Source organism: Lissotriton helveticus, chromosome 12 (genome assembly GCF_964261635.1).
Source record: "Lissotriton helveticus chromosome 12, aLisHel1.1, whole genome shotgun sequence".
NCBI classification, from domain to species: Eukaryota; Metazoa; Chordata; class Amphibia; order Caudata; family Salamandridae; genus Lissotriton; species Lissotriton helveticus.
In genome coordinates, this window is record NC_136073.1 from 783,009,190 (window position 1) to 783,023,256 (window position 14,067).

Genomic DNA, 14,067 nt, shown 5'->3' on the forward strand with positions numbered 1-14,067 from the left:
GATGGTTGGACGTGGCACCTTGCCATCAGAAGAGATCCAGCACCTTGTGGGATGGATACGGCCAAGTGCCACCTTCCTCAAATTCCTCTTCTGTCCAAAAACTAATCTCCTCCAGGGCTGTGACTGAATGATCTATGCCTTCGCTCCTCCATGCCTCCCACTTTTATTGGTGCATAGAGGTCGAGATCGAGATTGGGGGTGGGGGCGAGGATGATGGAGAAGATGGTGCTTGCTAACACCAATCCTGCCTCAGCTTGAACCCGTTCCTCAGAAATGGCAATAGAGTACCACTGCTACAAAATGTTGGCACTGTGTTTAGCCTCCGCGGCCACGGTGCCAATAACAAAACTGTTACTTGCCTATAATAGTTGTTAAGTAACTTGCTACAGTAACTGAGCCATGCTTTACACAATTTGCCATCTTATTTTTGGGTTTCTTTAGAACTAGTGTCTTATGTTTATGAAAGTCTAAAGATAAAGGGAGACTATAAGGATGGTTACACTGACTCACTATGGCATTGACTCAAAGCCTACAACATCATTTAAACCAACACCAGGTTGTATATTATTTTATCATGTTCCAAATATCAGCCGACAAATACATCACTTCCGCTACATCAACTACCAATTTATCACCAAAGTATATACAAGTAAGTATACACTGACTCTTCGTAACTCCTCATCTACTCACGATGATGATATACGAGTAGGCCATATAGAGGATGCAGATTGATATTGGACTGCGATCCAGTGGTATAATACCCAACACAATGTTCAAACTGGATGCACTAATGATTACAGAGTGAACAGAGGTGGTTGTCTGCACACTCTTTTGGATTAGATCATTCTAGACACAAACTTCTAACATCAGACCATTCGGTGATACACAGTAGACTCAGAAAAATGTAATTGAGGGCATTTTATGGTTTTTAACAACGAAAAAGACTAAATTGTTCAAAAATGACAATAGGCATTTCAGTCAGTTATTACCAGTGTTCCAGATTTATTCAAACATTTCTATTCATCACTTTTTGGGCACCATTTATTTTTTACCCGTGGCAGATAAGTAGGTGTAGTTGATCACATTGGGGAAAATACCATGAATATGTGTGGGGATTGTGTGCGTTTTCTACTGAAAAAACCCAAAATAATAATAATGAATGCTTTTGGAGTCTAAGTCATGGTGTCAGAATACTGGTTAACTATTGTATTTTCCAAGGAAGCAACATTACCTGAACATGGTTCTGCTTCCTAAAGGGCTCAAAGGCCTCCTTTGGATTCAAAGTCTTTTCAGACCAAACAAATAATTAAGAAGATTTTGACCAATCAAAATATGGAAGACAATGCAAAAGAGGATGATTGGTCACATCAACCTAAAAAAACAAAATGAAACCAATAAGAAAGGTCGAAGTTCATTGGCTTTAAAGACCTTGGAAAACAGATACAAAGTGGTCCATGAAAGAATATTGAGACAGAGACTATGAAAACGTCAGCTACATTGGTGTGTATACTCAGAAACTTTGACCCCGAGATCTGCAACATCAAAACAGATTATGTTATGAGGAAGCTTCATTTCAGGACCTTTTGGGGAAGATTTACTTTCAGCACCTGTAATGCTATCAAATAAAAAAAGGATTATAACCAGAGTAGCACTTCTGATTTTCAGGAAAAAAGTATCTGAATCCGAACAGTAGACAGCACCTGACTCTATAACAGATTCATGAGGCAAAATGAGCTTTCCAACAACTTTTTACATAACTCTTTTCTTACAGTTAGAAATGACAGAACAAAGGTATCTGAAATTCCCCTAGACCCAAGAAAGTTGGATATGAAAGGAACTAAAAACATGTGCAAAACAGAAATTCTATTGATTCATGCATGCATTGGTCACATTTACCCATCATTAAGAACACAATGGTTGATTGTTGTTTGCAGGAGCAAACCTACCCTTGCTAAAATACGAGCTAAGGAATACATTTTGGAATCGGTGATAGCTGGATTCTTTCAGCAATATATCAAAGTCTTGGATTAGAAGAACTGCTGAGAGCGCCAAGACAGCTGGTCATGTGTAACTTTAGCCAGCCAGCTGACCATAAAAGGTGACTGGTTCTACGGCTCCTTCACTAACCGCTTTCCTGGTTCTGTATGGCCATTTGTTGACTGAGTTTCTTTGCAATCTCGCTAACAAGAGTCCAGTACTCTTCAAAGCTGATCTTCCCATCGTCGTTTGCATCAAGCGATTTGATCAGTTTGTCAGCTCCTTCTTTGCTTTGTGTGTTCTGGGTAGAAGGAAGAAAGAAAAGATTGTCTCGCTGAAGAATATTTTTGCAAAACAAAGTTGCATATTTTCTCAAACTCAAAACATTAGTATGAATTCCATTAAGAAGCCACTATGAGCGGAACCACTGTACTCTGCATTTGTGATATTTGGTACCGAAGTACACCAAAGGGATGGTTGCGTTGATATTAGGTGCTTAACTTTGAAAAAATTTATTAAAAAAAGAAAGAAGCCACAACATCACACTCACCATTTGCTATGTGGTTGTAGGTCAGCATATCGACTACCCCAGTTGTGTCAAGGTAAGTACATATAGTTAACTATAGATTTAAGTTTCTTAATTCGAACTACTCCAAAACATGAAGTAGTTTCGATTTAATGAGATCTGTCGTAGCTCCGGATACCTAAGTATTACCTTTGAGTCATAAGATAATGCCTGTGTTTGTAAGAGGAACAAGTGCTTTGGATACCACTTATCTTGAAACTGAAAATACCTAGTAGGTCCTTCTTAGGTCTAGCTGGGCTATTGTGTTTTCAAACAAATCATGCAGAATATATATACTAGGATAGGTTTTTGGTCAGAGGGGTTAATCTATTTGTCTTGTAAATTGGCATTCCCATTTTTCCTCCCACCATAGCAGACAACATGAATTTTTAGCTTATTGATTTTTCATATTAACTTTAAAAAGCCCATACTTATTTTGCCTGTACTTTGGGAGTCCAATTAGATGGTGATTTATTTTCACCTCCTTTTCAAAGTTATACAGTACTGCAGTTGCCTTTGATTTGTGTGCTTGGCTATGTAGCGATTTAATCCTTCACTAATAATAAGTACATGGCACTACTGAAAAATTTGCGGTTTAAAAAAAAATATATTACTAGTGAAACAGTATATATATATATATATATATATATATATATATATATATATATATATATATATATATATATATATATATATATATATATATTACTAGTAAAACCAGGCCCTTGGTGATAATTTATACATTTAAAATTTGTAATGCCATCATGTGACAGCCACATTCTGTTTTTTGTGTGGAATAAGTTTGAAAGAGCAAAATAAAAAAAAATAAAAAAAGCACTGCATAGTTTGCAAAATACCAGATCCCTTCGTTTTTGCCAATGCTTGTTTTGTATGGGAGCCAAAGCCATAGTTTGCTTTTTGTAACTGCTTAATTGTTTACACAACCTCGTCAAATTTCTTCCTGGAAAGTTTCTTTCCATCTTACATTTTGAATACCTTAGCTTGCGCCTAATAGACATTAGTAAACTTGAGTAAAGCCTTTTTTGTCGACAATGTTCCATTAACAATATATGCAAAAGAAATGTCCGTGATGGCCACTCCTATATTATACAATGGAATTACAGCTCACTTTTTTCCGCAGGCAAGAAAGGTACCATTCTGTTGTACACTTCGGTCATTCCTGCTGTAATGGGAAAAGGCTAGCGACAGGGCCGGATTGGCCGTAGCGGGCACCGGGCAATCCCCCGGTGCGCCGCACGGGTGGGGCCGGTTTTGGGGTCCAGGGGGCCGTTTTTGTTACAGGGCTGTTTCGGCCCTGTAACAAAAATCGGCTGAAAACCGGCCCCGGCAAAGAGGTCGGCGGCACATCCAACCCCCCCACCAGAGTGTGGAGTGGGGGGGGGAGGCGGCCGAGCACTTTGCCAGGGCCGGTTGTGGTTCCCAGTCCGTTGAGTATCAAGGAGTGGGAATAAGTAATTTTCTTGCCAAAGGCATGCGAGTTTTCAGTTTTATTAGGTGGTCTGAAAAAAACATGCTCGATGGCTTGACTGGTGTTCTGAATGCAGCTTTATGTAGAGAGGCTGGCTTCATTTGTTTACCAAGACTACTGTATTTTTTTATTGTGATGACTTGTTTAGACAAAGGTGACTTCCTAACAAGGGCACCTGGTTCCAGATCTATTATTGGCACTGAAATTATGGTCATCTTGAGATTCTCTAGTAGATCACAGAGGAAACAATCAGGTTTGTTAGTGAAATAGATTTTCAGCCTTGACCATTAAAACAAGAAATAATTTGTGGCAGTGATGTCTAGGTAGAAGCGACTTGGCGTCTTTTTCAATGGCTATACAATTGTCCAATTTGAGCTCAATTCATATAGATTTTGATCTCCGTCATCTTCACGACTTCATCAACCCCTCATACTGCAGAATGTCTTCATTCTGTATCACCGTAGGTCTGATGGTGTTAGGGGGCAAATTAATTTTTTTTTTAAGTCCTCATTTTTCCAAATATCTTGATTGGTTATACTCCAGGCTCTCAATGTCTTATCGTGGCAACCCTGATCGTAGACCCTAGAACGAGACCCAGAAATAGTAGCCTACAAGTAAACAGCTGTTTCCAGTTCAATCTCCGCACACTAACTGGGCCAACCAGGAAGCAAGTAGATAATCTGGCCAACAGAGTAGGTTGCATAATCATAGGACTCATGTTTCCTTCTCTCTCCACTTTATCAACGGAGCCCACACTTTCTCTCTGCTTTTTTGATCGCAAGCCATATCAGATTCGCTAATATATACAATGTTCCTGAGGCATTCAGAAAAGGTTGGGGGATTCCCAGATTTCCATAGTTTACAAATTTCATGTCTTGCCAGCAAAACACCGTAAAACAAAAATCTGGATTCTACGGCAGAAATTTGCACTTCTAGATTCAAAATTAGTCCGAAAAAAATGTAACAATGTTACTTGAAGTTAGGGGGCAACTTCTTGGAACCAAATTTGTGAGGACCTTGATTGCTCTAATGAAGGTCCTCACAACTTATGCAGATACCATTTCTCGCTTCCTAGATAGCATCCAAGCCTTTTTCCATCCTATCCCTCTAATACATTTTACCTCCTCCTACATTTTTCAGCTAGAACGAGTAAGCGTTTCATTGTAAACATACAGACATGCGTTCTTCCATGTCCCCTATCGATTCCTTTTGCTGTGTACAGCAGTCCTCTGCCCTTTCAGCTGGGTCTGCACTTCATAAATACCTTTGATAATCTAAAATAGAAATTATTGGAACTAGTGTACCTTGGGCGCTGCTAGCAAAGTTCTGCACAAGTTTCTGGGTGTTCACTTACACATGCAGGGCGCCACACCACAGAAATGCCCAGATTAGTTGTCTTTCGTTCATTAAAGTGGAAAATGCACCTTAATTGCAGATGTTTCCAGTTCATCTGTAGCCCCTCTCGAGCCCTTGATAATCAGAACAGTCCTTCCTGACATTTCTTATTCATCAGGATATTCCAGTACATTGAAAGATGTAGGTAATATTTCCTACTTTGAAAACGTCACATGTTTTTGCGGAAGAGCTGTGGGGTGGGGAGTATCCCTACCTCCCCTCCTCAACTTCATTTTCTCATTGACTCAGATCTCAAAACCAGTTAATTTTCTTCCTCCTCCTTTCTATTGTTGTGTGCATCCATTCCACACCCTCAGCACTCCTCCCCGTTCCACCACGGCCACCATGTACCTTTGACTTCTTACCTACTGTTACTACTTTAATATTTAAAATGTGTTACTGTTGTAACTTTCCTCTTGGTCCCTTCCATCCCCTTCCGTTTCCCCCTCGCCTCTTTCCCCTCTTGGTATCGCCCGTGCTGTCACCTTAAGGCAGCGATAGAATGTTAGCGAGTCTCACGATCCTGTCAAGCTGGGAGCACCTATGTTAAATAGAACTGAATAAATGTTCTTGAATCTTACCACGTGTGGACCTTCATTACTACACTTTTGGCGACGGAGGTGACGGAGCTGAGCCAGGGTCAGTGTGGTGTTTCCCCCCTGGAATGGTATGAGCTTGGATGAGGAAAAGGAAAATAAGAGGAAATGAAGTGATGACTTACCTTGGGCGTTCTTGTGAAACTGAAATATTAAAGAGAAGTAAGACCCAAGTTGATGAACACTGGAATAAGCGCAAGTTTAAGCTGTGTGAGGAGATTTAGCGGAGCAGGGAACGAATTTAAATCTCTGACACCGCGTTTTGAAGTTGATAAATGGAGCCTTGCATGTGTTGCATAAGGAGCGTGACCTGTGAATAAAAGTGAACTTAGATTCATCGTGAGAAAAGCGGAGGTTATGATAAGGAACCTTTGTAGCTTAATACTGGATTCTGTGCTAGACTTATGTGAAGAGCCTTGGTGACTAATTCGAGGAGAAGTGAGCGAAAAAGGGGACGAAGTGTTCTCTGTAACCGCATTTGAATTTGTTGTGAATCAGCGCAAACGGCCTTTGAAGTGAAATTCTCCTCAGATCTCCAGTGTGCAGCCAAGGAAAACGTTTTAACGTTAAAGCGTGTGAGGTGAGACTCTCTACATATCTACAGCGCAAACCCAATAGCAGACGGGATAACGCTCTGCCGCTGTGTGGCCATTTTGACAAAGAAACCACATGAAAATACTCTGGTAAGGAGGGATAAAGACTTATTTTGAAATGAATGGCAAGTGGAGGAATAAAAAGTGGCACTGATCATTAATATTTATGTAAATTTTAAAGTGAAGAGGGAAAATAAGATTGAGCAATTAAAAAGACTTGAGCGAGGAAAAGGTATCGGCGAGATAGAATGTGGAGATTTTGACGAATATTTGGAACAGCGTTACCTCGTTTGTGCTGATTTAAGGTACTTTAGCGAGAAAAGTGAAATTCTCCACAGCGTCGATGCTTGGACTTATGTGACTCTTTTTAATAGGAGCAGCGCATTACAATTTAGCCGTGTTTTAAGGGAATGTGTGGCGCATGTTGAGCGGTGGAATCCCTCGGATGTGTTAACAGACTGATTGTATGAATTGTGACTCTCCTCAGCGCGAAGCGGAGAAACTCAACCACACAATAAGAGTAAATCAGCATCAGCGAATGTCGACTGTTCTTGTAACACTTCTTCTGAATGATTTAAAAGAAATAATTATCTTACCTTGAAGCAGTAGTTTCAGGAACTTGAGGTGAACACGGTTAACAGTTCCTGGCGGCGCTCAACGAGCGTTGCTCTTTCCTCAGCTTTTTGGCACGAAAGGGAGAGAGACGCACTTCACGTAGTGGCGCCACCTTACTGTTGATTGCGGCATTTGCACCTACTCTCGACAATTCCTGACAAAAATTTAATCGAGTGGTACAGCAAAGGATTATCTAATAAAAGCGTGGTGAGCGAAAACAAGAGTGGATAAGATTAGTACTTCCTAGGGTGGAACTTATGAGCAGCACTTCAGAAAATAAAAAAATTGTTTTTGGGAAAAGTTTACTTGATACACAAAAAAAAAATGGCATATAGAAGGAAATTTTAAGGAGAATACACCCAAGTTTAGTTAAAAGCCTGAACACCCACTTCTAAGTTAAATTTTGAGGAAAATTAACTAAATGAGCTATGGGAGAAGAACATGAACTGTGCTTAATAGTGTGAGAAGGAACAACTGAACTAAGCTAATCATCTGTAGCTTGTCATATGGAAATTCAATAGTAAGAGTACGGAGACTGTATTCTTCGTGCTGATCATATATAAAAACAGGAAGATATTACTGTACTGTTGAAACATAGAAGAAAATATAATAGTACGAGTTTTGGTTTATTGCGATATGAATATGGATAAAAACATGATGTTTAAATTACCGCCACCTGAGCCATTTATGAAAGGAGGTGAGGCTAATATTGCTGAATGGGAAGAGTGGAAGGAATATTTTTACAATTATATTTCCATTTTTGATGAGGAGGAAGAACCTTTAAAACCAGAGGAAAAGGTAGGAATACGGTTACACAGTTTAGGAGCCGGTGGAGGGAAAGAGTACTATGACATAGAAAAGAAAATCTATAAGGGAACAGACAGGAATGCATTTGAGAATGTCATGCATGTTTTGGATGAACATTATAAGCAAGTAATGAATGGAGATGCACAAAGGAACAAAATATACAGAGAAGAGGGAGATATCAAAATAGTAGTGAACAAGTGTGAAACTAAACATGAGTATACCATCAATATAGGTGGAGTAGATATTGACATTAACGGTGACTCAGGGTCACATTGTACAGTAATAAGCAAAAGAATATGGAAGAGTCAATTGGCTATAACACTAGGGAATAAATTGGAAGAAGCTGACACGTCCCTGGAAACATACACTGGTGAAAGCATTATCTTGATTGGAAGGAGAGAGATGAAGTTGATTTACAGGGAGAGAAGTACATGGAGTAATGTGTATATATCGGAAGAAGAGTTCTCCGTACTAGGATGGGATGAACAATTGAAATTAAGAATAACACAAATTCCCAAAAGCTCAGAACCTATGGGTAGGCTGCCCATAATCAAAAGTAGACAAATTACCAAGTTGGAGATGTTGATGGTGTGAACACCAGTATCCATGGATGGTGTTGGAGGGTCAAGGGCTGTTTGGAGGAATGAGCGGATAAGAGAAGCAGCAGTTGACAAATTCAAAAGAAATCAAAATACATCTTGGAGAAAAGATGGGGAAGGAAATATAAGGAAAAGTTTCGGTGAAAAGATCAGTGAGGATGATGTAGGAAGGAAAAAAAAAGAACTTGTTTATAAGGGAACTTGTGCGGTAACACTATTCACGAGGGCAGAGGAGGACCTTGGTAAGTCCACCCGCCACAAAGAAGAGAAAGCGTGGCGCTCTACTGCACTGGCCGAGTCCAAACCTTTGACAAGGGAGAAATGTTCTGAGGACATTGACCTAGGAGGAGTTGATGGTCAGAGTCTGATTGAATGAAAGTGTAACAAGCAAGGAGAGTATTTGGACTGGTTATATAGTGAAGTGTCTGAGATGGAAAGTGAGGAGGTACACAATAACGTACGATATCCGCACCCCAAAGTTCTGTTAGGAGGGAACAGGATGCTTACAGTAGGCTGGAGAGAATATGTGTTCAGAGACACAGAAGACTCAGCCACATTCTCCAGTAAATCGTGTTTGAAGGAATCTGAAGAAAGACCGGTCTTTGATGAGGCACGTACCGAAGGATTTACAAGTGGCTCTGGTTCAGAGTACAACAAGAGAACTGACGTTAGACCCAACGCTGATCATGATGATGGGAAGGAAACCGGTTATATGAGTAGGCGTAGACGAAGCGTTACATGGTCCAGGAAATTTCCCAAGAAAAAGAATTATAAGGATGTGGTCACACACTTGGGTGGAGAAGTGGTACAAGTAATTGTGGACTAGAGCACAATAGTGAAGGGGATCGCTGTGGCTAGTGGCACCCTGAAGAATTAGGGGAAGAGAAGAAGTTGGCATCTCTCCCCTTCTATGCCCACACCATGAAGTATACTTAGGGGGTTTTTTCTTTTGCTTTTAGGATTTGCGCGTGAGCTCAAGTTCAGGTTATCGGTAGGCTCACCTGTTTCTTTTGTTAAATTCATTCTTCCTCGTTGGGGGGAATGGACAGACCTGGGGATGGGCCCACATGGAACAAATGAACTCTGTTCAAGGCAACCCTACTTTTGAATTGAGAATGGGTGACAACTATACGTCTGTGTTTGGACTAAACGCAGATTATGACTACGTAGAATGCAACCATTTATCCGTAAAGACATGGCCGCATTATGCATTGACTCTGGTAGCCAAATAATCCCAGGTCACATTTGATATACGTAGTACTATTCATCCTTCGTTTCCCATGGAAGGACTTCTGTTACATTGGCACTCTAAACTGTCTTGGCATTGACTGTACAAGAGGAATTATGGGATCCCTCGCCACCTTAGGTCCTGGTTTTGAGCCTCTCCCATCAGGTCAACCCAGGTGCTGTACCTGGGTAAGCGCCTTTTATGCAAGACCCACTGTTGCGTTCCTTTACGCATATGTTGTTACCACCCCCACCTTAGTTCTCCTGTTTTCCTTCCTCCCACCATCTCTCTCTCTCTCTCTCTCTCTCTCTCTCTCTCTCTTCCCCCCTCTCTTCCCCAACCTACCGTGGTTTCCCTAGGGAGGATGATGTGTTGTAACTTTCCTCTTGGTCCCTTCCATCCCCTTCCGTTTCCCCCTCGCCGCTTTCCCCCATTGGTATCGCCCGTGCTGTCACCTTAAGGCAGCGATAGAATGTTAGCGAGTCTCACGATCCTGTCAAGCTGGGAGCACCTATGTTAAATAGAACTGAATAAATGTTCTTGAATCTTACCACGTGTGGACCTTCATTACTACAGTTACATAACCAACATCCCCAATGGGATCCACATGGTTTTTCTTTTTTAATGTTTTTATTATTATTTTTTGTTCTTGGGGATTTTTCAATTTTTTGAACAAATTGTTTTTCTATAAATTTGTTTTTCCACTGAATTGATTTTCAATTATTTGGCTTCTCAGAAAGAGTTTTCTATTTTCTTCCATAAGAATTTACACACTGCAGCCTTCTTGGTCTCTAGAAAATGTGATGCTCAAGTGTTGCATCCACGCCACTGCTGTCCTGCACATTGGGGGACAGATTAAGAATTTACCACCCCAATAGCTTTTTAAGTGAAATTCCTACTTTCCCTCAGAAACTATTAATTTTATATATGGAAAAAGTCAATTGTATATAATAACTGGAAGATGCATCTTACCCTTGTTTTCTACAATTTCTCCTTTTCTTCCCCTCTGGTATGATTCCATAAATTTGAGTTAAAAATGTATGCGTACATCGATTGCTTGCTGATTTCCTGTGTTCTCAGATTAAACAAAATCCTTTTGATAATAATTTATTGGATGAAGTGGATGCAGTTTTATTTGTATGCTTTGTATTTAGAAGTTTGAATGGATTCTGGGAAAAAGCCTCTATAAAAAAACGATTGGATATAGAGTCCTTGAAACAAATGCACTAAAACTGTGAGCATTATGATCGAGATCAGGGCAAGTCTCACCAAGGCCAAGATTGTAGACGTAAAAACTTCAAAAGGTGATTTAAGCTTCCACCGCCATGTCTTTCTTATGCAAATGCAGGTTTAATATGTTGTGACAAACCTGAAATACTAACTCCTAAAGCATTTCGACCCATATCTGGAGGAGCAACCGTAACCTCCCTTTCGCAAAAGTTACATAAATGTACATGGTTTAAAATAAAATATATTCTCTATTTTATTACATGCTAAATACACTACCATCAAGAATATGAATTACTTACTCCCCAAGAAATAATTTCACACCCAACGTCAAGTAAGAAGTAAAAAACACGACTTTAAAACCCTGCCTGAAGCTCTAGATTTTGTGACATCTCATGCTTTATACCCCCCCCCACTAGCCACATTGATCTCTCAATTACAGACCCTACCAGCTAATTAACTGCACTAGCTCAATGGATTATTACCAATCAGAGGCAATATGGTTATACGACTGTTAAACCACCATTTTGAATTGTGCGAATCTATTTAGCAGAACTGAGTATTTGTCAAAAAACAGAGAATCTAGCTGAATTAGGAATTACACTGAATATGGCTTTAACACATTCCTAATATTGGGAATATTTAATCAGCTAAAAGCTGGTGAAATTTAGTTCTAGGAAATAGCAGGAAAATGCATAGTTAAAAACAGTGCTTTAAATGGAAAAAAATAAGTGCAGGTACTCACCAAAAGGAGCGGTGGATAAGGGGTGGAATGTGGGGTGGGACTAGGGGCGGAGCCAGGGGCGAAGCTAGGTTTTCAACCTTTCCAAACTTTATATGCAAGAAATCCAAGTGCAAAGTAAAAAAATCTGAAGTATCGGTCCTATGGTTATGGCCCTAATAATAATAAGGGTACGTTCAAATCCGTCACTGAATTTTGCCATCAAAGCTTTGCATGCTGGAATTTTTAGAAACCCTTACTTATAATGAGATAGGAGAACTACAAGTCCCAGCAAGCAAAAGCATTACCAGCTAAAACCCATAACTGTCTGAAAGTCTAAAGCATTCCATGGAGCTGTCTGTCGCATTTGGGTTAAACATGGTTTCCCATACGAAACAAGTGGTTTAAATGCATCAAACCCCAAAAAATTGAGGTGCCTTCAAAAGTGTTTTTTGTTTGAGGGGAATCATTAAATTGGCGGAAAGGGAAGGAATTTACTTTCAAGTAACAATGCTTAATTTAAATTGCTGATTAACTAACATTTACAATCATTTGAAACAATAGCATGCTAATACGCTGTACTGCCCTGAAGAATGTGCCCCACACCATCAGGTTAATGGTGGACCCTCAACTCCTACTGTGTAGGATCAAAGGGTAAACAAAACACCCTGCCACCTCACCCCTGCTGGAAGAGTTGCAGAGACACAGGATAAGATTGCTGTGTTAAGGTGAGAAGAGCTGCTGTTCTGGCACTCCTGTGCAAACTCAGCTCAGGATTGCAAACTCAGAGCTGGTCGTGTTTAAAGAACTGCCGAGGAACGAGAACATGAAGCGCACCACCTGTGTCAAGGCAAGGCTCCCCCATGAGTACCGGTACTCTAAGAGAAGTTCCGGTACTCAATAGGCGATAATTAAAAAGTGCCGGTACTCCGTACCAGAGAGTACCGGCCCATTTAAAGCACTGGTTACAAAGGGAATTCGGTGCAGCAGCTTAAATCCTGCTGTAACTCCCCTCTTCTATGAGCGTCTACAGGGGCAACGCTGAATAGCACAGTATTGCACCATTCTATATTTGCCGATACCCACATAACTGGTAATTTCCAGGCGCTGTATTAACGATAAGGAATTGTAGGCCAACTGTGATGGGTCTAGGATAAAAACGGTGGTCATCTTTTTCCATGCAAAAAATTAAAGACGGGGGCGTGGCCAAGATGGCGAGGTGAGCGGACGCACTCTCCGCGAGCTCCCACGAACCTAGACCGTGATTTTAGCAGATCTCCCCCCGGTCTGCTGACGAATTGCACCGGAGGTGGTGGAGCATCGGTGAGTGCCTCCGGGACCCTGGACAACCCCCCGAAAAGCAGCGGCAGATCCGAACGGCGAACAAGGGCCGGAGTGGAGCGGGGGAGGGGCCGAGAACCGAGGCCCACTGGCGGAGGTGGAAGCACAGCGGCCTTGCCTAGAGCGGTCCCGAGCGGCGCAAATCGCCTCCAAGTGGGGGCGAGACCTTGGGAGAGTCGCCGGTGGAGCCCCGCAGCAAGGAGGCCCCAAGAAGCGGACGGCGCCAGTATCGGGGCGCGTGAGCCGGCGCTGCTCCTCGACGCAAGGCCGGGGACGCGGCCTGCTACTGAGGTGGCTTGAACCCCTACCGGTGACTGGACGGCAGCGGGCCCGCTGCTGGTGGGGTGAACGTGAGGAGCCGGCAGCAGTGAGGTTACTGGCAAACGGCGAGATCCTTGCGGTGGTGCCAAGACGCCGGAGAGAGGAGTTGATCCCCCAGTCGGCCTTCGCCGGTGAGCACGGCCTTTTCAGCGAGTGGCCGGGAAGACGGCCGGCCTTTGCAGCGGAGGGTCGAGGCGCAGGCCGCGCTCCTACAGATCCGGTCGGACCCCTGGTGGTGGAGGTGAGGAGCCGCAAGTGGGAGAACCCCGGTCCAGAGGCAACCACCGGGGATCTTAGCTCGGGGGAGCGGGAGAGTGTGACCGCGCCTCCCTTCACCCCGGTGGGACACGTGGCAGACACAGGAACGCAGGACCGGACGGTGGCCTGGTGGGCCCAGAGTCTAGCTGGGAACTCGGACTGTGTTGGAGCCAGGGCTCGCCGGGAACCAGGACAGGAGTGCGGCACACTTTAGAGACTTGTCCCACGCACGGGGCCTTCCTTTGAGTGCCCTATAACAAAGGCCAGTGGTGCAGCCGGGGTTGGCCGTAGCTTTGCAGGACGAACGCGGCGACCCGAGGTGATCGCTGCGAGCG

General features: G+C 42.4%; 1 protein-coding gene across 3 annotated transcripts in view; it reads right to left on the bottom strand.

Moving 5' to 3' along the window:
* Positions 1-978: 978 nt before the first annotated feature.
* Positions 979-14,067, bottom strand: part of LOC144799447 (protein S100-A16-like) — a 38,230-nt gene continuing 25,141 nt past the window's right edge. For all 3 annotated transcript variants that reach the window (XM_078670759.1, XM_078670761.1, XM_078670760.1), the window contains one exon: positions 979-2,278. In XM_078670759.1, the coding sequence (XP_078526885.1) occupies positions 2,123-2,278 (156 nt within the window). In that variant the 3' untranslated portion in view covers positions 979-2,122. The remainder of the gene's footprint in view (positions 2,279-14,067) is intronic.